The 27,509-nt window shown below is 36.6% G+C and overlaps 1 protein-coding gene across 1 annotated transcript; it reads right to left on the minus strand.

The window, feature by feature from the left end:
• Nucleotides 1–288: 288 nt before the first annotated feature.
• Nucleotides 289–16,333, minus strand: LOC145770199 (mucolipin-3-like). The gene is made up of 14 exons (XM_082581787.1): nt 16,130–16,333; nt 11,989–12,154; nt 11,320–11,466; nt 10,232–10,431; nt 9,419–9,523; nt 8,747–8,843; nt 7,308–7,520; nt 6,332–6,481; nt 5,896–6,003; nt 5,047–5,177; nt 4,359–4,467; nt 4,001–4,090; nt 3,738–3,880; nt 289–3,370 (listed from the first exon to the last, which is right to left on the minus strand). Exons 1-14 carry the CDS (start codon nt 16,300–16,302, stop codon nt 3,325–3,327), a joined length of 1,878 nt encoding a protein of 625 aa, XP_082437913.1. The 5' UTR covers nt 16,303–16,333; the 3' UTR covers nt 289–3,324.
• Nucleotides 16,334–27,509: the final 11,176 nt, after the last annotated feature.

Here is a 27,509-nt window from a genome sequence, read left to right on the forward strand (position 1 = left end):
CTGCTGAATTTTTTCCGCAACTCTGAAGCAAAACTAGCCCAATTCCGCGGGATAACGGCGTAAGTGGCAACTTTAGGGGGAGTGATCACCCCTTCACTCCAATAAGTGGGGGGTGATCACCCCCCCTTGGATACAGCCCATGCCAAAAGTAACAATGCTAAATCTTGGCTCGAAAGCTAACAATAAATTCATAGGCTTAGGCCCCATCTAGCAATGACTTTAAAATTGCAATCAAAAGTTATTTCAATATTTAGTTAAAGTAAAACAAAAAAGAAACCAATAAGTCAGTGATATGATCAAGAATGTATTTAACAAAACATGGTCCGATTTACGGTGAAACACATCATACAAACGTAAGAAATGTTTGAATTTACAAATGCAACAACCCCTTTACCCAGACAGCAAATTCCGTCGTTTCTACATTGATTTTAAGTCTGCAAATGTTGAATCAATGTAAAAATGATGGACTGTTCTGTCTGGGAAGAAATCAAAACAAATTTCAGGTTCCATCAAGTAAAATATTACGCTCATTAAAGAAAATAGCTTGGCCTGATTTGTCACATTTTGCAGAAATTTTCAGGTTTTTCTAACTTTGGGCGAACGTTTGAATACATTTTTCTAAAAATTAGATTTTTACGCTTTCTTAACTCTTTTCCCCAGATGACACAACAGGAACACTACCAGTGCCGACCGCGCGTATACACGCGGTCACTCCTGGACCGCACTGGTCATTTGAAAAATAGATAAATCTGGTCTTTTTGTTTGCCAAACTGCATGAGTCTGATGTTTTAGAAAGAGGAAGACTTGTATTGTCTAAAAGTTGAAAGAAATTACTAGTCGCAAAACGCGTCAATATCTCCGTGACAACCTTTGTGCGACAAGCGTAGTACTTGCCTGACATCTACCGGTGAAGTTTATCGCAGTTTGAAAATTTTTTCCCGATATCTAAACGGAAGCGAAAAAAAGTCAAAAAACGCAGAATTTTTGTAGTTTGTCAGAAATTTTAGTAATTTAAGGCATTTTAAAAAGAAAATACACAAAATTTGATAACATACTGTAAAAGACTGTTGAAAATGCAACAACTTTCATGTTTTGATTGTTTTTCCAGGAGTTACGGTTCTCAAAATACAGCAGTTCAAAATCAAAGCCTTTGCTCAAGCTAAAACCTAAAAATTTAATCAAAAAAAGCGTGGCACTGAAAGGGTTTTAACATCCTTACATGTTGAAAAACAAAGAAAAAAGATTTGGAAGATTTTAGTCAGACTGTTAATTTTTCAATAACAGTCTGATTTCGCGTTTTTCAACTCACTTTTTCTCATTTGCTACTGCTTCCCCAAGGCAACAAAAAAGTTTTATGTCATTAGGAAACCGCAAAAAGTAAAAACATCTCAAAAAATGTCAGTCAAGCACTAGCAGTAGCTGTAATCAAAATCTGCAAAATGTGACAAATCAGGCGCTTACTCCAACAAAATATAACCAAATTAATGACGATCTTTCTCACACAGCAACAGTAGCAGATAACAGGGTAACGAGAAAAGAAGAAAACTAAACACAAAAATTCAAAAACCTGTGCGTCATAATCCAAACCAACAGCTCTACAATGCATTGTTTTGTCAATTCCATTTGCTCTGGTTGTTTTTTTCATATATGGCGCTATTGAAACAAAATAAATTCCCTTGACTCTAAAGAAAGCAGCCAGCATGATAAACTATTGACAAACAAAATATATTGAAAAGAAAAATAGTAGCTTGTGTAGCAAATAGAATGAGCTACGAATATGGAAAAAATGCAATGGAAATGGAAAGTAAAATAAACAAATTAAAACAAACAAATGCGTTTATAAAAATGATTTTTTACGTTTAAAAATGGAAACATCCACATTTTTACATTAATTTGTATTGAGTAGTAGTTCCACTACAGTAATTGTCCAGGATTCGAAAAGCAGAAGAGCCCAAAATGAAACACTGAACTCTTGCTACAGTCACTCCCGCTGATGGGGACAAGACCAAATTTGGATGATGAGAACAAGAAGTTAAAATTTCAGTTTTCACCATCACCTCTTCAGCATCTTTGAAGTTAAATATATATTAGAAAGTTTTATTTTCATTACAGTTTTAAGACATGCAAGCTTTTAAACTCTGGTGTTATTCAAATATTACAATCACAAGACGTCTTTGGAGAGGTGAGGGTAAGAGAAGTCTATAAAATGACGTCACACTCCTTTTCATGTGGTTTTGTACAATGCAACTTCAAGTAAAAACACCAAATCAGCCATGAATGAAACAGCAACTCAAGTCAACGGTCAGTCATGAAGGGGTGAAAATTAAACTTGGTGAAAATTATGCGAGCACATTAGACCAAAAGCAAAACTGCCAGGGCTAGGTGAAAAATCAAACGCTTTCGAAAACATCCTAAACCTGAATTGTTCAAGTGCACTATGACAAGAAAGACTTAGTGGATAGACTTGTACAGAATCAGTAAATTTCGGTTCACTACCCTGAGTTGTCGGACCATAGCAAAAAGCTCACAAAACTGCCAATGAGAGCACATGCCGAAGTGAGTGATCATGATGGGTATTTGACTAAATTAAATTGACCGTTTGGTGCGTTCACAGTAACTCATTGCAAATGGAAACTACACTACATTTGTTTATGGCAAGTAATATCTTTAAGTTTTGAGGCAAGTCATTGCACATATGCGGATGGTGTATATATACTTGTGTAAGAAAAACATTTGGTAAAACAAAGTAGATTAAACTTAAAGAAAACTGGGTATGCGGCAATAAACCTACCACAGCAATCTGTCAAGACAAAATTTAAGTCTCAGATAAACCTCATTAACAAACGAACCGACCACTCGTACAACAAACTAAAACGGCGAAGCATGCGCAAGTCATGTTTCAGCATAATGCATTTGTCCAAAAGAAGACCGGCTGAATGAAAAGACTTAGCAAAGACTGAATGCTTAAGGCTCAGTAAACTATAGGCGGGTTGTTTTCACCATCACATGAAAAACACCTTTCCATTTTTTCAGATCTTAGTTTAGTGCAACATGAAAAAGCATGGGTGTAACACTATGGGTTGGATGCACCAACAGTGGATTGTTCACCAACATTTTTCAAAAACATAAGTTTCCAGCGCAGCAAATATAGAACAAACGCAGAATGCTCCATTCTCAAAACAATTTCAGGAAAGAACAATGTAGAAATCAAACCATATTTACAAACTTTCTATCTTAACTATTTCGAGGCAGTTATACTGTGAGTGTATGTGCAATGAAAATAATAATCTACTATGTTCCAAAGGGCTCGTCAAAGCACATTTTCTAGGTTGTGATAAGCTCTTCGTCGTCACTAGAATCATCATCGATACTGAAAGTAAACAATATGTAAGTTTTTCAACTATTATAATGAGAGAGACGTTGTTTCTACATAAACTCTCTACTAAACATTTCACAAACTTTTTTTTAATCCAGCTCGCAAATCAATCCTTTTTTACATTGATTCAACGTCTGCAGAAATCAATGTAAAAAGCACTGATTTGTTTGCGGGGAAACAATTATAAGAAACAGAAAAGAAATGCATGTGCTTCCCATGCCACAAACATGTGATGTTAATTAAGCTATTAGCTTTGTTGACTCAGCGTCAGCGTAGCTTTGTGCCTATCGCAGCGGAAAGCAAACTTCCGCTTCACGATTGTTGGTCTATTTAAAAAAAAAACAAACGAATCCGCACTTACTCTGGTCCATTGTTATGGTAGCAGCAACAGCAGCAGTAAACGTCGCTCGAAATGTCATAATCGTAATCGTCAGCACCGCCTGTGTGTTGCACTAGAAAGCGTTGAATTTCGGTTTGTGGCGGGAAATTGTTAGTCTGCCAATCCTGCATTGACCGGTACAAGTTTACATTTTTTATTTCTGTGTTTATAAAAACATACATTGGTTCACAATATAATCGATTCGACAGCATGTATGTTTAAACTGAAACGTTTCACTTTATTACCTTAATCGTTTCATACGTCTCCATTATCACTGCGATGAATAAACTGAGAACAATGTAGATAAACAATGAGATGAAAATGTAGAGATAAATCTGAAAGATAAAACATGGTCAATTTATAAACAAAAAACAATAAATTGATGCACCGTTGGGTGTGGACAACGGTTGAATATATTAACGAAAAAAGACACTGTCAAGAAGACAAAAAGTTTGTTGCGTTAAATAACAAGGCTTATAATAAAGATAAACAATGACACAGTGGAAGTTATACCACACGACCAAACCAGCCAAAAGGTCAAAACGACAAAGATGAAGCTTCAGCTTAACTAAGAAAAAGGCAAAACCTTGGCATAAACCCAACCTGTGAGAACCACCAAACAACGTTGCTTTTAACTCCCATCTCTTCAAACGTCATATACATGTCGTCACCATTGATGAGCGAAAACAGAGCTGCTGACGTCACTATGGGACTGCAATGAAAAATAGAGGCAGACGGCGTATGGTTAAAAGTTTCAAGAATTTTCAAAAATAAATAGACACTTTGAATGAGTTTAAACTCAAACCAGGAAATAGCTTCGGGATAGTTTCCATATTAAATGCTTCAAACCACGGTTGTTGTTTGAAAATGAAGTTGGTTCACGTGCCTTCCGTGAAACCGCAAACATCTGCTCTTGAGAACGCAAATTCAACGTCATAACTTGTTAAAATAATATGGAAATATTAATTGAAAATTAGGCAAATCTCAACTGTTTGATAAGATAATTTCGGTCCCAAGATTGAATGAAATGGAATTTTTTCAGGACACTGACTAATCTTAGAAACAAAAAAAACAACAAATTTCAAGAAAATGGGAAAATGGATGTTGATGATGTTGAGTAAGATAACGTTAAGGAGTTTTTTCAAACAAAACATCTAGGAGAAAATGCGACTAGACAAAATACCACACAAATTTATATTTTAAAAACATAAATCCAAGGTCAACCAACAAAACAATAAGTCAAACTAAATAGCCATGCAAACACATGGATTAAAACTCTAAACAAGCTTACGTCCTAAACTTGCGGTGGTATGGACCCAGTACAACCCAACCACAAAACATAAAACCAAGATAGAGCAGACCAGCGCAAACTATGAATCTCAAGACGTGGGGGAGGGACTTCTTCATGGTGAGAACTAAAATCTGAAATTGGAGAGTAAAAAGTTTCCTGCCCGCTTTGGTCAAGTACACTCTAGTACACTAGTACAATTTGGAAAAGAATTGATTTTCTTGAACCATAGACAAATCGAATCTAGCAACGACACGGCATTTCAGATGACACAGTAAAGTGAAAATAAACTATAAATTAAGAACGTTTTCGGCCATACACATGTTAGCCCTTATCAAGCAACGAAATTCATGACTTATTTTTACTGAACTGAATTATGTTAAAACTTAAAAGCCGTGCGGTTGCTAAGTTTTATTTGTCCATATTCTTGTAAGTGACGAAGTCGGACAATTCCCAACTGTTTTTCAGTAATAAAAGCATCAGGAAAGTCGATGACCTTCAGGATTTTTCAACCTTCAGGACTTTTCAACTCTCACAAACGGACCTCGCTACAACAACATCATTCAACGAAAGGTCTTACTATTAGGTTGCAGTGACGAGGTTGGACTGAGAATAATAATTGAAACTTTTTAACGGTTTCTCCTTATTGGCAAATTAACAAAATTTACCAGCACCAAATGAAGTGATACTTTCTGCAATTAAGCCAGAAATAAATCTACAAGCTTAGCTGAAGATGTTCTAGTAGCAGATCGAAACCGAATTTTTAGTTAAACAGAATTGAATTGAACAGAATGCTAATAAATTTATTTGTATTTAAGCAACACCATTACCGTTTTACCAATCCGAACTTACATTGTACTGGTGGAAAAAGCCGACATATCTCAGAACGCCCACCCAAACGCACAGACATCCCACACCCAGAAACAAGCTGCATAGGTCATAATTAATCACTCCTTCCATCTGATGACAAAAACAAAATCAAATAATTTTAAATAGTCATCAAGGAAACTGTAGGCGTAATAAATGTTTAGATTTTATTTTTCATTTTAACGTAAAACATAGCTTCCACAATACCAAAAGCAACTGTTGTTGGTAAGGGCCGATCCAGAAAGCGTTTTGGTTTACCAATACAGCAGAGATGCTCAATGTAAGATTATGAGATTGATTGCGAAAGCAGTAGCACGTGTTTTTTCATATAAGTGCTTCCCAAAAATTATTCTGACTGTTAGGTGACTTTAGCACATTAAGAAGAAGAAATTAAACACATTTCCGCGCGCTTGTGGCATACCTGCATTTCAACAACAATCTTTGTTATTGAACCAGAGATAGTTAGAAAATCACTTATAATTATCAACAAATGCCATCCATTAAAGAACTCCATCTTTTGCCACCACGATATTGTCTTGCCGTATCGTCGCAAGTAAAATTTCTGGAATGACTGAAGCACAAAAACAAAGAGTTAAATTTCGCTTTTTGTACGTTCATTCAATGGGATTTTATGTAGCAGATAACCCAGCCATTTACATTCAGCCTCTAACTCTTATTCAGCCTCTAACTCTTGTGAAGTAGCTAAAACCAGAGCTCAATTTAGGCTACTCATGGCTACTTCAAAAACGTAACTAACGAAACAACCCCAACAAATTTGAAAAATATGAAAATCTCACTTAGTTGACAAAAAAAAAACTTCAGAAAATAAAAATATAACAGTATGTTTGTTTCAAGTTTCTGGTGGAATTAGCCAAAAAGTTTCGCAGCAAAAATTGTAAAGATGTGTCATGCATGCAACAATGCTTTGAATATAATAAAGCAAATGACTCTATTTGTTGTAAGTTTATAAGAACAAATTAATGACTTTACTGTATAGTATAGACTATAGACTGTTCGATATATACTTTCCATCGCGCGGTAGTTCTATGTCACTCGTATCCCGCTAATTTCCTTGATGTGCTTTTGTGCTGTGCCATTTAATGTCAGAAAAACTACAAAAACTAATTGGTTTTTAGGAACAAAGAGACCTTACAAGCCCTACCCCCGTCTCCGCCCTTCCACACTCCGAGTGTCTATCCTTCCACTATTTTGTGTTCGATGTACGTCCAGATTACACTGAAAGACGCGAGCCAGAGAGCAGCCAACCATAGGTCTCGTCATGCACGATAAGAAAGTTTTATGCACCATTTGGTGGAAAGATGATGGCAAAAGCAAATAAGCAGAGTTAACTGTGCGAACTATAGCACAAAATAATAAAAAAACAAAGACCAGCTCACCTGAAGAAGGCGTTGTGCTCTGTGTAAAGATCTTATACAAAGGATAACTGACGTTGTGCATATGAGTATGATCACCAGATCAAGCATTAGAAGCAATATAAGAATAGGTTTAGTGTTTAGGTTTCTCAGGGAGTGTTCGGAAGGTGTGAGAAAAAAATTCAAATCGACATATACAAGAATCCTCCCGCTGTGAGCCGAGTTGTCAAAAGTGACCTGAAACATGAAAACAATGCATCAGTTAGTGGCATTGCATGACAAATTACATAACTGAGCAATACGACAGGTGTTGAATATTAAAACTGAATCATCGTCATTAAATTGCTTCCTCTCGTCGAGAGTTGGAGGCAATGAAACGACAAGTTTCTCTCTTTATAGTAAGACTTTTCCATTGCATATTATCTAATTAAACGTTGCAAAAATGTTATACATAATATGTAAATAACTTGGTTTGAATTAAATTTGCAGTTTGCAAGTGTTTTTTAAACACCCAGGGCATTGCATTAGATTTAAACAAAAGAAAGAAATCTTACATAACAAGGTCAGTTTATTGCTAGGTAAGCATATCAGATGCAATGAAAGATCGCATAAGCAGTATCACAGTTTATGCTGACATGAGACATCCCTTATGAAAGCTGTGGCATGAAATCTATACAACCACTGATATGAGTAACCGAGTAGTTTTGACCAGTGATGTGCAATGAACAGCTAATAAGAACGCAATTTCAAGCAAATAAAAGTTTTACTTGTCAGTATAACTTGACGCACAACAACAAGAATACTTGGAGTGATAGCAACACGAACAAAGCAGGTAATTTCTATGATCATCATCAGTTACTGCATTGGAAGGCAATCGAATTTCTTTCAAGTCTTTATTGAGTCCGATTGCTTGACGGGGAATTTTTTCAATTTTTTTTTTAAATTATCGGGTACCGTAGCCTAATTATCATTGCCGTTTTAGGGTTAGAGGTTAGGAACTCACCGAATAGTAGCAGACCCTTATTTTCACGTAGACGATAGGCAAACTATAGCTGATAGCATTTCACATCAAGTATAATGCCACATAGAATTAAACATAACTGGCGCACTCTAAATTATTCAAATTGTCGAAGGACTTGCTTTTCTGTTTCAAATTCAACTCCAAAAATTAAGGTGAAAAAGCAGACACTAAAAACATGGTCAGCGAAAAGGTTCTAAAACTATGCAGTGATGAAATCCAACCGAAGTTCTACTTTAACGCACAAACAAACTCGATTTAAGAATTATTCTCGAATGATTTCCTTTCCCCTGCACTCCGCACACCAAGTGCTTGACTCAAACTTTTTAACAGTATTATTGTCTGTCAGAAGACACACATCAGTTGCGTAGTATTATGGTCTGTCAGAAGACACAGATCAGTGTGCGTTGGTATTATGGTATTGAACGAACAAGAACTGCTTTACCTGGGCTGTAATGTTATAAAAATCTGCTTGGTGATAGTTGTGAGATGACAACATCCTGATAGTGCGAATGCCAAGAAAAATTCGGAGCGACTTCACCCTGAACAGAACCAGCCAATTGAAATAAAATGAACGTTTCAAGAACAAGGTCATTGAGAGGTGCCTTGGCGGATACACATTTGAATACTGAAAAGTTTAGGTGTTCATCAGAATAACTACCGTTTGAATCTAATCAACTTGTTTGTCTTAGCTTTTACTTTCATCAAATGAACATTGCAACTTACAACTAGTGCTAGAAAGGATATATAATATATCAACATTTCAATTTTTACGAGGTTAGCTTTAACCACAAAGATAAATAAAGTAGCCTATAGTATCATGGTTCGACGAATGTCATCACTTCTAATCTTGATGGTGTTGTATTGGACTAAGTTGTCGCGCAGCACAGTTTTACATGCTGATTGAATACTGATTATAATTTAATCAATTGCTTCGTTGCTAAATCTTTGCCAGCATCTTAGTAAGGTAGACACAAAGATTGGCTGTTCAAATCTAAATTACAATTTTTTTTACAAAACTAGATGCCAAACGACTTCAGTTGACGCCCTTACGCAATTTAAACACGAGAAGTTGTAACAGAAAACAAACGACAAGCTTCCTAACTTGCTCTCTCACCTATGGAACCTGATTTTGTATGAAGAGCCATTTGCAAGAGGGACAAATCTGTTAGAGGCAGACGAGTTTTCGTCTTTTGTCCATGGCTTTACGCAATATCGAGATCTGAAAAGGTGGAGACATTTTTAAAACAACAACAAATAGAACTTGCAAAAACAAATGAAAAACAACAAAACAAACAAACAAATCGAAACAAGAAAATCTATATAAGCTACGCAAACACAAAAATGGTTATATCATCAACACATTCTAGGTATTTTAAGTTTATTTGTACATTGTAGCTTGTATTGTCTTGTTCAAAAAAAGGATAATCTTTGCGCAGGGTCTTTGCGTCGCAATAAGTGTCTGAAGAAATTGTGACAAAAATTCAACACTGGTAAAAAAAAATATCTGCACAATGTAAGACAACATAAAATTCGCGTCAAGTAGTCTCGCAGTGAGACGTAGGCTACCCTGCGTTGCAACCTTGAGACATCTCTGCGACAGGTCAGTATCAAGTCGGCCGCGACGTAATTTACTGATCAAGTCTGTGGCTACTTCAAATTAGGCTATCATCAATTATGTTTATTTTTGACGCAGTTGCGCAGTGCGCACGAAAGTGCTTATTCAATTATATATATACAGAATGTTCTCATATACACGTTGCAATGAAAAAAGTAAAACAAGTTGAAAATATAATTACATTAAGAGGCAGAACCAACCTAGTATAAGCTTATGTGTCTGTGGTTACTACTTACTACCCTATATTTATTAAGATCAATTGGGGGTTATTTGTCTTGTAAAATCGATAAGGATATCGAATGCCGTACTTACATATTCAAACCATTTATAGACAAATTTAGAACATTGTTGTCTAAATCCGCAGTATAATGAGGATATTCCTCAACCTCCAACACAAAGGGATGTCCAATAAATTTATCATTGCTCACAGGTGGGGTTTTGGTGCACTGGTTGATGGCATCAATGCTGGCAAAACCAAAATTTCCAATGGACATATTTTCAAGCCGAGCATGCTGCAATATTATTGAACAAATCTTTTACATATCAGATAAGTATTGCATACCACAGTATCAGTTCATTAATGAAAATAGCACTTTGTGTGAACTGTAAAAGGGTTAAGTTACATAATAAGCCTGCATAAGTCCGGAATGGCCCGTTTCGGTGAGTCCGATCCCTATTCGGTGATTTTTTTAATTTTTTTTTAGATTATCGGGTACCGTAGCCTAATTATCATTGCCGTTTTAGGGTTAGGGGTTAGGAGTTAGGGGTTAGAGGTTAGAAACTCACCGAATCGGACTCACCGAATAGTAGCAGACCCGCATAAGTCAAGAGCAATTGACAAGATTTTAAACCAACAAGAAGCTTTGTAAATGCTTGCTGAATGACATAATGATGAAAACGGTATTGCATAAAAATACTTATTGAATTTATTCTACTATGATACAAGTTTTACACCATATTGAGAAAGGAGCTTGCACCAGTGTATCTTGTTGCCATTTAACCATTTACGTTTTTTTTTTAATAAACAAAAATATTCAGATACTTCTGAACTTGTTATATCAGCATGACAATATTGAGACAGCGTGTCTTTAAATGACTTGATCTTTCATGAAAAACATGTTGCTTCTCTCAACAGTATGTAAAACTCTAATTTCCAGACAGCTGCAATAATGATCACTAAAAGGTTAGGTATGTTTAATAATTGTATAGTTTAGAAATTGTAACTACACCATACCATAACCACGATTTACCACTTTAAGAATTGGTAAAGACCATTTGCAAGAGAAAATGTAAGTTAGGCTACAAATGACACACATTCACTATTTCTGTTGAAATTTATAAATCCATTGTTTAAGATATTGAACAAAACATATGAATTAGCATGATGCATAGCGTAGTACCTGTTGTCGAATGAAATTGATTCCATTGTAAACGTCTTCTCTTGTGTACAAGTATGAGCGATTATTTAGTAGAATAACACTGAAGACTTCATTTGTGCCATCCATAAAATTGACCAAGTCTTCATTCGTCCGACCAAAAATGACCAACTAAAAGACATGGAACACAGAATATATGGACAAAATGAATCATGAAATAATAGATAAATGTCATCAGTAGGCTTACACTTTTATTGTGTTGAGACTATCAGAGTTTTCTGAAGTCATAGATAGTTCTGCTAAAAAACAACAGATATAATAGTACAAAATATATTCTTTGAATGTCAACATTTCTGAAACTAGCAAAAAGTTGTTCAAACTAATATAAGCAGCGAGGTGCTTTTTTATTTTTCTGATGTAAATAATTAATTTTTTTTATAATTAATGCAGTTACTGTCAAATTAGGTTAACAGCTACAGTGCTACACTTTCATAACTAATAACAATTAATAATATCTGATAACATACCATAAATAAACCTTCATAAAAGATAATTATGAGACTACAACTACAACATGCAAAAAAATGTGACATGTTCCAAAAACTAAACAAATGTGAAAGTATCAGGATAGACATGATGTGTTCATTTTCACAGTGAACCAAACAAAGTTCATGTAGAAAAACACTTACACACCTGAAGTGTAACCAATGCAATTTTAAATATTTGAATTCCCAGTTTATATGGCTTTCTCTTTTTTGCTTTGTACTTTTGACAAGGATTCATAAAGAAATATCGCAGTTCATTGCGCATTCGGGTTTCTCTGTTTGTCCTAGTTGAAAACGTGCTTCCACTTGATGAACTGAACAAATGGTACCAGTAATAATGTTGTGTATATATATATATTAATATGATCAATAGTGCTGTATCAATCGCAGATACGCTATGAGTATCTCTCTTTGCTTATAAAGCAAGAAGCATCAATGGCACTACCAAGTACAGCAGAAATCTATTTTTTCTATGGTGTAGAGCAGTGATTCTCAACTGCAGCCCATTGGGCCGCATGGGGTCCTTAACATTTTTTTCTGCTGCCCTCATCAATGCAGCAAAAAATATAATTTGTTTTGGAAGAACTGCCAAAAACGGCCAGAGTATATGGTTGTTACATAAGTTACTTGCTAGCAAAGAAAATGTCTTACACTAACGTTTCTCCACACTATAATATTATATAGTATGTATGGATATAGAGCAATTAGCTGTGTTTATCAGGGGAATTACACCAGACAATAACTTTGGAAGCAATGTTTCACTTTGCATTCCATTTATGGCACAACAAAAGCGATAAGCTATTTATTATGTGCTTTGTGAATGTCATTTAAGTAATGCATACCACACTACCACAGTATCATTTCATTAATGAAAATAGCAAATGTGCTCCTCTAGAAGCACATTTAGACCCGTCATAAGCTGTGTTCAGTTACAACAAATGAGTGTCTTTCCTTCCAAGTGAGTGCATGTAGTCATTAACACATAGGCTATAACAGATGCTGATGGCATAAAGAGAATATCTTATCCCTGTGACTGTGTTGTGGCACCACTGCATTTTGCACCAAGAAAATATCGTTAAATCACTGATGTATAATGTATATATATTAGGGTGGCTCTTATTTGGCAAAAAATGAAAAAAAATTGAATTTTGTGTGGGACACCCTTTTAAAAGGTGAGGTTGTAAGAAAAAATAACACCTGTAAAAAATTTTTGAATTTCAAATTGATTTAGAGGTGGCCCTCCCCCCCTAAAGTTTTGCGCCCTCCTCCAAAATACAAAACCTGCATATCTCAAAAACTGCTTGAGCTAGAGATACGGTTTTTGTGTCAAAAGATGCAGAAAGCATGATTTCCTATCTGCTTTCTGAACAGTGATTGCGTCTATCTTGAGTAGAAAAGCAGTTATTTAGAAAAAACCTGTTTTCGGTATTCTAGCACAAAACAGTGCTAAACAAGTATTGTGGCCCAACCTATTCAATTAACAAAGTTCATAAACTAACCTGTAAAACTGGTAAAGCAATAAACGAAATAAGTATTCTTTAACTTTTATGCATTCATGCATAGCTAAAATAACCGTTTTTTATCATATTCCTTGGAGAAACTCCTGAGCGTGGAATCCGCTTTCCAGCTTCAGGTGCTATGCATCGCACTTGTTGGATGGCGAAGGCGATTTATGCAAAAAGCTTGATTTGCATTCATGGTATCTGTCCGAAGAAATGGTTGGACTAGCCTTGTTTGACTCTTGATTGTCCGAATGTCCGTGGAAAGTAAAAAGCTAATGGTGGCAACCATGTTAGATGAAACAGGAGAACGTCCACCAAGGAGACCAAGCATCAAAGTAGATGCGTTTCTTAGCAATAAGGGTCTAGAACAGTATTACACCTCTAATTCAAAATGGCTTCTTCAGCTGTTGGGTGAAGATGAAGCAATAATTATACTTTCAAAGGATCTTGCTCATTGGACTGAAGATGGTGCATTTATTCAAGCTTTACACATGGCGAAGGGACTTTCAGTAGTGAATGACAGAGCAGAGAGAGGAGTTGCTCTAAGTCTAATCCAGGATTTTAACAAAATCTTAACTGAAGATGAGCCACAACTTCAGTTTCTTTTGCAAGTTGTTACTGAACACAGGAAACTGTTTCCAAATTCCAACAAGAACAATATTGTCGATTCTTCTTCGTTTAAACCTTCTTTGTTACTCCAGGGGTCAAGGGCTCTGTCTTTTACCACTCTTGGGCAGTGGCGATGCGGTTTAGATGCTTGAGCAAGTGTCGAGCAGCAATCCTTTGATTCGTCCATTTATCCATTGATTCGTCATCCAGTTCAAGCAGACCACGCACCCCATTTGGCGCAGTTACAGATGGTGTGGTCTGTGGTTTGTTCCTCTTTGCCACACTCACAGATTGCGGATGGAGCCATCCCCCATTTGTGCATGTTGGAGCGGAATAGTCTGACTCCTGTAGGCTAGCCCAGTACGCAGGCGGTTGAGCCGCACCCAGGCCTTCCTTGGCAAATTATGCATTCCGGTTGGATGGGGGCTGGTGTCGGAGATACAACTTTAGAGTCTTGAGGAGTTCTTCTTCCACTCTGAGCTCCATTTGTTGTCCTCCCAGGTAGTCGCGCTGATGGATTGGTCTTCAGCGGTTTTCATCAGGAGTTGTGCGTCACATACAAATGGTTGTCTCGATTTCAGTTGCCGAGGATGCTCGATTGCTCGCTCATAGACTCATAGAGACTTGAGTGGAGCAAGTGGTTGGGGTTCGTAGTGCGGCGAGAAAGAGACAGGATGGCTTCTTCGCGACGAAACTCAGTTGGTTGGTTGCCTGCAAGGACAGGGAAATTGTCCGATGGTGTAGGTCGCAGACATCCTGTCACGATACGCAAGGCAATATGTAAAATATTGTCGATAATATCGCTTCTTCCAGTACTGACCAGAATTACATTTTGAAATGAATATTGTTACCAGTGTTCCCTCTAAGGTGCAAAAATTAAGACAAAAAAACGACATTTTGTAGACGGTTTCGTGGTCACAAAAAAGGTTGTAAAATCAAGATTTGGTCAAATGCGTTTTTTCTAAATAACTGCTTTTCTACTCAAGGTAGATGCATTCAATGTTCAGAAAGCAGATAGAAAACCATGTTTTCTGCATCTTTTAACACAAAAACTGTATCTCTAGCTGAAGTGGTTTTCGAGATATGCAGATTTGGTATTTTGAGGGAGGGCACAGAACTTTAGGGGGGGAGGGCCACCTCTAAATCAACTTCAAATTTAAAAAAAATTTGCAAGAGTTATTTTTTCTGACAACCTCACCACTTGAAAGGGTGTCCCAAGCAAAATTCAAAAACTCAATTTTAAGAGCCACCCTAATATATATAATAGAAATTGTAACATCAACAGTAACTGTAAATCTGATTCGTGCAAATCGCTTAATCATCGCAAGTTTAGGCAATTTCTGGAAGATGTTGATGCTGACTGTGGAGACTTGTTCATGTTGACAGCCGTTTGGTGTTTGAGTCATACTATGGTTACATCAGAGCACCACGTCAAAGCATTATTTAAAAATACACTACGCTTATTAGCGACATAATTGATGAATTTGAAAGTCGCATTAATGGTATCAATTCTCTCCTGCCCTTGATGAAAATATTTGCAACACCTATGGCAACTAACAAAGCCACCCCCAACAATTTTCATCTGGAGCTGCTAGATTTGCAGTCAGATGTGGATTGTGGAGCTGACACAAGCATACAAATGCGATCATGTACTTTACTTCTGGAGTCGAGTCCCACAGGGAAAGTATCTTAATTTGATAACCTAGTCATTAGTCAATGCACTAAAAATGCCTCTGTTTAACATAACTAAGTTGTGTGAAGCACATTTTAACAAAATGGTTTGAATAAAAATAAAATATCACAACCGATTGATGAACCATCATTTTAACTAGCAATTGAGTAGGCCTATTGCATCATTCAGTGTTAGGCTACCTTTCATTTTGGGAAGCTTATTAAAAGTCAAAGCCAACATCAAGTTTCACATTAAATTGTATTATATTTATTTTGTTGCAACACTTTACAAAACTTAGGTTTTGAATTTGGCCCCCATGCTGAAAAAAGTTGAGAACCATTGGTGTATAAGGTTATGGCTTTTGTTTTTTATGTATTGTATTATATAACACAATGTTAAAACCTTTGTTTTGTGTAAACATTATGCAGAAACAGTTTTATATTTTTGTTAATTTTAATTGAAGTGAAAAGCACAAAAGAGTTTTAGAAAAAAAACATCACACTTACCTTCGTTCCAAATGATGATTTGGCATTCTAGTCGATTCTGACTTTGAGATAAAGCGCCGAACTGATTTACGAACATTTATAAACCAATGACGTTTTGTTGGTTGACTTGTGGTGTCTATTACAGGGGATAACAAGTCACTACCCAAATGTTCATCATTTTCTAATACATCCATTCTCTTAATTACATATATATATAACCAAAACAAAAATCTAAACCAACATATATAGATAAAAAAAATTGTTGCTGGCTGCACTATTCTGCAAACCTGATAAAACAACAAGCTTACAGCAATATCTAGTACTTTCCTAAGTTTAGTCATTGATGATTTGCTTTAATTTGCAGAGCAAACCCATCTTTCATTTGCATTCTTGTTTCACTCAGGTTGAATTATGTTACTAATGTTCATTGCCCATATTTTTAATGCATATGATAGCCTAACAGTATAGCGGCACACCTTTGATGCATGATTGTTAGACAGTGTCAATTCTTCGATGGTATAACTTTGTGTTTGATGCTACAAGTGAGAACAGGGAAACGTTTGCAAAAATTATCTTTATTGAATGTCAAATTGAGAAAGCTTCTTTGCAAACTTAATACTGGCAATTTTGTGTACCTACTTGTATTTGAAGTGTTGTAGTTTGTGAATTATATTTTGGTATGATCACAACTACCAACATCATAACCAACATGAATAGCCATATGAGCCAGGGGGCAGCTGCCCAGCCTATTGTTTCAAAACGTCGCGAATTCAGGCAAAATCTTGAAATTATTAGGGCAAAAATTGCTATATGAAAAGCTACAAAATTGCATGAATTAAGAAAAACTATAAATTAATATCTTTTACCTATCAAACTAAGTACAGCATCTTATTTGCATAAGAAATGTCTCGCAAAATTTTCATTTGACACACTCGTCACTCGTATTGATGTATTGTATTGCATGGTGATCAAATTGTAGTATATACGACATGCATTTAACCAACTGCATCATGCCAATTTGGGCAGCCACCAAAATATGTCTCTAATACTTTTGTGAAACTGCCCAATTCAAAACGCAAAATTTGCTATACTGTATAGCTAATTTTATTAATTTTCACAAATGCATCGTGTTGATTTGGGCAGCTGAAAACATGAAATTATCTGATGAAACTGATTAGTCTGTTTATGCAACTGCCCAAATTAGCGTGAGGCAGTTTGAGTTTCCCCAAAATGAACAAATTCATTAATTTTTCCCATTTACATAACTGTATCGTTTAGATGTGGGCAAAAAAAAAAAATTATTTGATCATAGTCTATTAGTAAAACTGCCCAAATTGGCATGATGCAGTTGCCTCGGCATCAAAATTTACAAAGTCTTTAATTTTTTTCATAATATCCATACATGCATCATCTTGATTTGGGCAACTGCAAAATATGAATTTATATAAATCTGGTGAATACTTTTATAAAACAATTCGGGTGGAGAGGTTACAGTACTTTTTCAACCATAAACGGACATAGCTAAGCAACACCACAACATTTAACAAAAAAATGTTAATGTTGTGGTGTTGCTTAGCTTTGTTTGGTTAGTTTTATAAAACTACCCAAATTAAAATGATGCAGTTGCACCCTAAAATAAAAAATAAATATTTAGTTTGTTTATGCAACTGTGTCATGTTAATTTCACCAACATTTAAAATGCTACTGCTGAAATATATAATCTCAAACCAATCATAATATATTTATTTATTTCAAAGCTTTCCAAACTCAAAACCTGCCATGCAAGCTGGCAAAATATTTGTTTTGCAAGATCTTGTGTGAAACATGGCAGCTCCACTTTTTTTCATTAATATCTTGACTTCTGTTCTGTGGAGACAGATCCAGTTGTTTGCATTAACTTGACCTGCCTCTTCTGGTTGCAAAAAAATGTTGGCAAGCTGCAGGCATAGAAAGTGTTTCTTGTGATGATGTAGAAAGCATATTTTTATAGTTTTTAGCTCAAGTATTCAACAGTTTCTGCTGCACGATGGCATGCATTGGTTATGTGTACCATAGCCTACTATAGTTTACTGCAGATGTATAGCCCTTGGTTCTGATGTCAGCAGTTAGCAAGCGTCTGCAATACTTCAGAGATTTGACTGTGAGAGCAACATACCTAAAACATTATATCTGGATGTGTAGTGTATGCCTATCTTAATTTTGATATGACCTCATTGGCATAGATATTATACAATCAGTCTTCGAAATTAGCCTCGGCAATTGCCGAGGTGATTGCCGACGCAGATGCATAAATGGCGCCTTAGCGTCGGCAATAAAAGTGCCGAGGCCACGGCGAAGACAGTGTAGATTTACAGCCAAGCGATGAGCCTCTTGATGCGTCTGATTCCAGTGATGACGCGACAACCTCATCCTCCGATGCAGCATCTGATGATTCTGAAAACTAGTTCTTTATCAAACAGACTTTGTGTTGCTCACAGTATCCCAATTGTGCTGAAATTATGTTTGTGTATACGTAAATCGAGGCAATCTTCTCGCAGGGATCTATTAATTTGTTACTGGTACCTGGTTGAGCAATTAATATTATTTTATGATAATTCAACGTCGCTAGATGTCGAATTAAAGTAAAACAAATGTAAATTTCTTATTCGACATTGTTAATGATGCAATATAACCCGCCGGGAAAATTAAATCGATTTGTACTGACTCGAATGTTGAATCAACCGAAAATTAACTACCCCTCCCCGTGAGTTATTTAACGTGAATTACCGTAACAGCGTGCGTATCGCGTTGCTCGCTTTATCACTACTTTTGGTATTATTACATCACAAAAAATCTAGCAGTGCGGCCGTGATAGACTACTGTAGTATATTTTTCGCTTCTCGTTTTACATGTTTTGGTACAATTTTTTTCGTATTAAACGTTTACAGCAATTGCGGAGGCAATTTCAACTTTTGCCATTTGGCCTCGGCAACGTTTTTGCCCAAGTAAAAATATGATAATTTCGAAGACTGTACAATGGAGAATTAATTAAAGCACTTGAATGCATACGGTACTCAATGAGGTGTTTTAACACAGATAAGTTATTTTTAAGATAAGCAGTGCATTCTAGAAAAAGATTATACAGATATAAGGTAGAATGTAGGCTACTGCTACAGTGTGCAAAAAAAGGTTTTATTCTGATTACAAAAAAGAACACCTGAAAAGGATACACAGTGAGTATTATATAGTAACATTAAATTTATAAAAGCCAATGAAGATCCAAATGTTCAGTATCGGTACAACAAGAGCTCAGAATGTTTCCAGCAGTGACACAAGCTTTAGAGCAGATGAAGAGTCAACAATTGCCGAGGTTGCTAATGAAGCAAACACTGATAAGGATATGGAAAATACTGAGGCCACTCATGTATCAATTGTAAATTTGACATCTGCCAGAAACGTAGAAATAGTAACTTGAATAAATAAATTCTAGCTAGCTGGTGATCTTATTATGTTAATTTTTCACTGTTATCATGCACCGCATACATTATATTTGAGCAGTTTCTATAAAAGCGTGCAGATTTGGGCAAATTTACGTTCTGCCCCCCAAAATGGTTTGGTCTCGTACGGCTATGCCTACATGCACACACAATTATTACCCAGTGCAAAAAATATTACTATACCACCTTTTTCTATTCATTAGCGAGCCTAGTATATTTGTTAAAACTTATCATTTTCGTCAATTTAATGATTAAACATACCACCTCAAACAAAACAAAATCTCCTATGCTGTCACTATTTGCACTTTAGCCTACTTCATGAGGTCGAATTTTTAGTCAAGGCCGACTTGAGCTCAAATAAGGTTTTAAAATATGGCCCTTAATGTCTTTATTTAACAAACAAACAAATTTTAGATACTACGGTACTACCAGCCAATCAGTTTTCTTCACAACAGCTCATCATGCTCATGTATCTTTTACGTGGACCACCATTGCTCATATTTTCTACTAGCCTATTTGATGGCTGCCAGCTGGTGCAGCCTCCACTACTTTGGGATACAAGTTGGCGAGCTGGAAGCTGTCCTTTTAAAGTTATTAAATTCTCTAAATTGGTTATATTTTATTTAGTCTGAGCTAGTTAACACCAAATCGCTTAACATCAGATTTTTGGGCAAAAACATCAAACATCAAAAGGTTACCCAAAAACATCAAATTTGATGTAATTACATCAACAGTGGCATCGCATTGCTGTGGAGCGTGGAACAGTGTTGCCAGATTTTTTAAAAAAAAAGAGCCCAAAAATGCGCCAAAGCAACTTAAAAGTAGCCCAATTTGCCGTCGCGACGTCGACGGTTGAGCAACGAAGGCGCAGGCTTTCTAGGGGGGTTTTTGGGCATGCCCCCAAGAGTCATGGACAAAGCAACATCTTTGTCCATCATGCTGATTGTGTAGATACAAAATACATACATTAATACAACATACAATAAGTATATATATACAATGTTCAATATTGAATCAAGCATTGTTCAATAGAAAAAAAACTTAGACGAGCCAATGCTATATATACAGACTTCATACAAATTCCTATTTTCAAATTCAAGATACAAATGGTTCCATAGTAGATGCTAATGCATAGCATAAGCCCGTCAACTCAGATGAACTACCAAGAATCAACACCCAACAAAATTCTATCATCACTGCTGAAGCTTCATTTTCATATATAGAGCTGTCATGCTTCCGCATTGATGACCGGGGATCAAACAGCATTTTTCCAATTGTTGCAGCAAAGTTCTGATCCTCACAATCGCTGACAAAAGTTGAAGTCCGATACGATTTCGCAGTTTGGTTTTGATTGCAGAAACTCTCGAAAAGGCTCGCTCAACTACCGTAATGCATTGCTGATTGGTATAGGCTACATTGTTAGTGCCAATTGAGCAACTTCTCTAAATTTATACTCCCCTGCAGCATTTCTAAACTCGTACACCTTGGTACAAAAAATACAAAAATCTATCATTGTTTTTTAATCATACAAGGAAGACCAGTTTACATTCAGTAAGTTTCTCCACTGACATTCAATTTTTCCCACTTTAATTTATAGCTTAGACACCAATAAAAGCTTCAAAAATTATGGTACGGTACTAAACCAAGATCATAACTACCCTGTAATTTCCGATATTCGATACAAGTGCAATTTCGCTTTCGCCACTCAGTCCTTCCATTCTCCCGGATGAAAATGAATACAGCATTGCTGTAACAACAGTTAAAGCTGCTAATGGTCAGCAGTAAAATCAATCCTCATGCCGAATCAAAAAAATAACGTCATTTTTTCCGTAATAAACCGAAACTTTACCAACATTTTCAAAGGCTGGTCGGATTCTACCAATTATTCAGTACTGCCAACTCAAAATTCACTGTCAAACAACTTAAAATTCTGCCAAATTTAGGCGCCGTCTCGCGCCAAATCAGAGACTGAAAGTAGCCCAAAAAAGCGCAAGTCGCAAACCAACATTTTTTGGCGCCAAGCCCAACTAAAAGTAGCCCAATTGCAGATAAATCGCCCAATCTGACAACACTGGCGTGGAACCTAAACAAAAAGCCATTCCGGCCAACAACAACAAAAAAATATAATAGTGTGGGAATTTCCCGAAAGTGAGAAAAAACTGGGGGAGGGGCAAACATCAACATTTTTCAGTAATTTATTGAACAAAAAATATTTCGCAAAATAGTACTTTATGAGCCTACTGTCACATAATCACAAACTATGTACTTATGAAATTTATCAAGATTTGTTTGTTGTTTGTCATATATTTATCCTGCATTGCGGGAAAGCGGACTTGAGCGCTATGCATCGGTGTTCGCCTTCCGACGTACACCTGACCCACGCTGCAGCCGAGGGCAATGTCTGTTTCCGGTTGTCTACTCTACTTATGACTTAAATTTGGTGCTACCCATTACTCGAAATCGATCACTGGGTAGAGGCAATTATCGTAAAGTTTCTTGCTCAGAGAAACAACAGCAAGTGCGGGTGGCTGGAGTCGAACATGCAGGCTCTCGACTGCGAGTCCAACGCGCTAACCACTCGGCCACTGCTGCCGACAAAAACAAAATCATAATCACTTTCAACAAAAGCAACCCCGGGAGGTTACAAGAAACAAGTGTTGCAACCGTGTTTTCAACTGCTTGTTTTGTTTTGGTATCCATGCACGTTATCACGTCCGCGTTTTGTCGATTCCACCTTTTTCTAGACCTCTGCTGTGTTTGGCATATCTTGTTTTTCGTTGTGATGGTCGTCATCGCATGAGCATCTCTGGCCGAGTCAAGTCAAGTCAATTTATTTTGTTTTAACAGCGCCATATATTAACAAACAATCAGAGTAAATGCAATTGTCAAAACAATGCATTGTAGGCTACAACTGTTGGTTAGATTATGGCGCAATCAGAGGGTCTATTTTATTACCACCCCACATTCACGATGTTTACGAACAACACTGGAAGGCTGCCAGTTAGCAGCCATTCTTTGGATTCATCATCCCAGATAAGCAGACCTTCCACTTCATCAAGCGAGCTAAAGATGTTACTGTTAATTTTATAATCGACTTGAATAACATGTCAAGTAGCAGCCACTCTATTCTTTGTTGTTTTAAGAAAACCTCTGAAACGTCAATCGCGTCTTCGTGCTGATAGAATTATTACGTTACTTTTACAGACATAAAGCTTGTGTTTACTTAAATCCATATATCTCTCTCCAAGGAATTAGTAGTCTATCGAATTGTACGAAAACAATTTACATTTTTAGCAATTCCTTATTCTTCCCGAAACACAAGCTTAAATAATTGCTGTCAGTTTCTAGACAAGAGACTGGGCTTGCAAGGGATTGTAACTCATGAAACGGCACCAGAATATCTGTAGTGTGTTGTTTTAAAATGCTATTTTTAACTTCTATTGCTCTAAAAAACAATTTATGTCATCTTGTGGGCTGAAAATTAATCGTTGTTTTTCATCATCCATTTAAACGTTGGCATAGCACGGCCAACGGTAATTCAACGTCTAAATGCTGTGTGTCTGTATGTGACTATAAATACTGGCTAAGCGCGTTATTTCTTCGAAGCCTTTCGCCGCATCTGGAAAGATGTTGTATGAACGTTAGCGAACGATTGTTATCCGCTTGCTTTCTTCAACCAAGGCATATTACTGAAGCTATTTTTTCTTATCGTTGTCTTTATATAGCGCATCTTCTTTGTGTTTTGCAATATCAGCATAAAAGGCTTAGCAAAGCGAACGTTTGAGAGCATAAACCAGAAAGTCCGTTGAGTTTTGTATTAGCTGCATTTGGTAAAACGAGATGTTTAAATCTTAACTCTTAAGCATAAATTGAGAAACTTTATGTGAAATATTTCTTGACCATTTACTAATTGTACATTTTGTATTATATTCTATTTGAATAAGATGCACTAGTAGAATCAATTGCTGTATGACTGTTACGACTATTATTATTTGGATTATTATTTGTACGGATTATCACTTCAAGCCCTGATTGCTGTCTCGGTGAGTCTGAACTAATCACCAGCTCTATCTAGAATTGAAGTAGCCTATATCTGCCCACTAAGTTTGTTAAACGACCTTGCGACCTGCAACCTTGACTGGACCTTGCGACCTGCAACCTTGTGGCTGGACCTTGCGACCTGCAACCTTGTGGCTGGACCTTGCGACCTGCAACCTTGTGACTGAACCTTCGACCTGCAACTTGTGATCTTGTGACCTTGTGATCTTCTGACTTGTAATCTTGCAACCTATCTGCCACAATAAACTAACAGAACTCAAGACCGCGTTCAGATTCAATCTACTTGGCTTGTTTTTCTGTCTGTTGTAGGCGCATAACCGTATTAACTGAGCGACGCATATAATAATCCAATCCACTGTTTGGCGCCAGTGAGAAAGATATTCTTTAACGTAGAATTCGCGTCAAAATTCTACAGTTACAGTCGTTGATGATGTGGTATGAGGTCTTTTCCTCAGCACCTCACTCACAAGAGAAAAAAGAGGCCATTGCCTACATCAGTGCATAGTTTAGCGGAAAAACTCGATCTGTGCAAAAACAAAACACTCCATTACATGGTCTTTGATGGCACTTTTCTTTAAGTTCTTAAAGTTCAGATGTTCCCGTAGCCTACTTAACTAGCAACTAGAAAATGCCCAAGCAAAAGTAATTAAAAATAAATATTCAAACAACGTCTTCTGGAAGTAGGTTCTGCCCAAAGCAAATTAATTAAAAATATTTTAAATCCAAATTGAGGTAGTAGCCCACATAGCTCATATGGCACACTATTTCTCTTCCACATTGACCCAACGTGCGCCGACGTTGAATCAACGTAAAAAGTGACAATGACGGGCAAGACATATTATGTAATGAGAGAGCAATGTCCAGTCAGAAATCAAAGGCAGATTTATATATTAGGTTTTCAAAACGCATCATCAAAAGAACTGTCCAAAGAAAAGATCTACGCATGTAGCCTAATTAAAGTTTATTGAGTTTAAAATAATTAGATTTACGATTTATCAGCCAATTTTTGCTTTTGAACATATGGGCTTCAATTTTGCAAACATTACGTACCGTAAAATGGGGATAGGCTACTTTGAAACCGGCTAAACTTTGAACAGTTCCCCAAAATTAGTTGACAGGGTAATAGTTTTGTTAATAACTCCCTAATAGAGCGGAATGTCGGGTTAAAACTTAAAAGTCACTTTTTCGTAGTCCATGATAAAATTGCTTTCGATTAAGTCTGGAAATTTGGTTCGAGACTTAATTTACTTCACGCCTCAGTGCACAATTTCATAAATGAGTGATTCTACCAAAGCAGCATGGTGAAGTGTTGTGTTCTAACTTCTATCTGGTTCTCAGCCGTTTGATGGCATTTCATCTCAGTTTTGTAACCAGATGTTAGAAATATCATCAAGATCTTAGATCTAAAAGGATTTTTTTGTATTATTTTCAGTTCTTCCGAAAATCAGGGTTTTCTGGCTAGCTAAGCTTTTATTTTACTGATGGGGTTACTTTGAACGGTGTTTTTGAACAAGAAAAATGGCTGTGGAACCGGGTAAAAGCATTCGCAATGAAGATGCTCGTGATCCAGAAGTAAGTGTTCCAAGCAGTAAGAAAAAGTGTGTGCCAAGAGATGAGGATTCCATCGCAAGTGAGGAAAGAAATGAAGATGATGAAGAGATAATGAGTGATGCAAGCCTATCCAACTGCTATGAAAATGATCTGGAAGTTGAAGCAAGCTCTAACTCTACCGTTTCTGATGAAAAAAATTACAAATAATTCCCCAGCAACAGGACTGTATGCAAAACTACCAGGAATAACCTTCAAGACTTTGTCAGACCGAGGATAAAGATTCAAAAACCAACCAAACCAACCATCCATAGTAGGGTGTTTCATTTTTTCACCATTTTTGAAATTCAAAATGCCTGGGGTCCCATCTGGTGGTATTTGGGGTAAAAAGTTTACACCCCAATTTTTTTTCAATTATGACGTCATATTGAGGTGGTCCACGAGGTTTGAAGTTTTTGGGCCTCAAAATTTCGAAGTTTGGCCGTATCTCCGGAACCACTCATCATAGATCGACAAAATTAGTATCAAAATACGCAGAAGGGTCGGTTTCCTATACCTGATGTAGTGAATATTAAAGTCTATCTGCTTGAGAAAAAAAGTTATTTCAAAAAATCTGATTTTTGGTCTATTTTCTCCTGATGAACAGAGATCAGGTGATCAAGATAACAAGTTTTTCTGTATCTTTCCACTCTTGGAAGCTGCTATTGCGTAATAATAGTCATTGTTTGTTTTGCAACAGACGAAAGGGTAATAATTAAAGGTATTACTATTATAATGATAATGATGATGATGATGGCTATCCCTCGTCGAGGATATTATAATGTAACCGTTGAGGAAGAGGTACGCTGCTCACCTGCTTTAGATTTTGAATAAGTGTCGTTATGGCATTAAGGTCAAGTATTAGTAAGTCGATGTAATACTTCAAGGAATCGGAGAAAAATGCGCTTCCCCTTAATTCAGATATAGTCATCACTATTTTTACTTGAGGAAGAAAGTACGGTAGCCGACACTAATCCCAAGTTTTTGAAGAAAATACCCTATTTCAAAGATTTGAAAGATGAACTGCTGAAAGATGTAGTTGGCATATGGAACAAAGCTGGTCTTCCAGTGCTTAGCAAACAGAGAATTGAAGCCAAGTTAAAAGACGTGATAGAGAAGTACAATACCGTACAGCAAGAAAGAAAGAAATGAAACGCAGAGGTAATGAGGTTAATCAAGAATGGTTACAGAACTTGTTCGATATATGTACATGTAAGTGAAGTGTTTGATCTCCGAAAATCCGGTTGTTTTTCAAAAGAAACTCTCTTGCAGCTGTGAACTCGAAAACCGAGTCCAGGAGAAAGAAATCGCTTTCTAGAAAGACCAGCGAAAAAATTGAAAAATGTTTATAGGTGGCGTAGATGTCAACCATGTAGAAAAGGCTTTGGAACGGGAAAATCATAAAAGGAGGTGGGAAACGAGCAGTGAAGTTGAACAACCGAGCATTTCTGGCATACAATCTACCAAAGCATCGGCACTACTATGTTCGAAACAGAGAAAAAGAAATGAAGCAGAAATGTAGCGAAATGTAGCGAAAGCGACTCTGATGGTGATATGAATTGGGAAGATGATAGGGAATACGATCTTCTGAAACCAGCTGTTGGGGGAAAAGTGTACAAGAAAGTAGCTACATTCTTTTTCAATAAATGATAAAAGTTGTTTACTTGCTGATCGTAGGATGACTTCGGTACGCCAACACCCAACAGCAACTACCATTACAGCAATGGCAGAATGCTGAGTTGTTGAGATAAGAATTAAAAATTGCACTGTATTAGTGGGAATAGTCCGGAAACATCGTGAATCTGGGATGGTAAAAGGATAGACCCTCGGCCCTAGAGGCTCACACGACGACGAGTGGGAATAAAAATATTTGATTGAGGTAGGCTATGTCGCATAGGTAGCCGAAATGAGAAAGGTTATACTGTAGGTATTTAGCATAATTTTGCCACGCAACTCGATGCGCCTATTGTCATGCAAAAACTACTACAAGATGCAAAAAATGTGATGTCGGTCTGCATGTCAAATGCTTCAAGCAATAGGCTATTATATTCCGCAATGACTTGTTTCAGTGATGTTGTGTTACTTTGCTAATTTTCATCTTCATATTTTTTGAACTTTCATTTCAATAAAATGCTCGATGACATGACAAGACATGAACAAGACATTTCCCATTCATCACTTTGAGCGATAAGTAAAATGTAATAACGCTTAAAGGCATACTAAATGAAATTTTCAAACGAGAATTAAGCATTAAAATGCGTAAACTGAACATTCAAGAA

This window comes from Aplidium turbinatum, chromosome 5 (assembly GCF_918807975.1).
Source record: "Aplidium turbinatum chromosome 5, kaAplTurb1.1, whole genome shotgun sequence".
Taxonomy (NCBI): domain Eukaryota; kingdom Metazoa; phylum Chordata; class Ascidiacea; order Aplousobranchia; family Polyclinidae; genus Aplidium; species Aplidium turbinatum.

What these genes read in the sequence shown, in the direction of transcription:
- LOC145770199 (XM_082581787.1), bottom strand. Translation starts at nt 16,302, where the DNA reads ATGGATGTATTAGAAAATGATGAACATTTGGGTAGTGACTTGTTATCC. An exon ending in TTGCATTGGTTACACTTCAG is followed by an intron (nt 11,467 to 11,988) that starts GTGTGTAAGTGT and finishes CATGTCTTTTAG; the next exon opens with TTGGTCATTTTTGGTCGGAC. An exon ending in TACAAAATCAGGTTCCATAG is followed by an intron (nt 8,844 to 9,418) that starts GTGAGAGAGCAA and finishes GGTTCTGTTCAG; the next exon opens with GGTGAAGTCGCTCCGAATTT.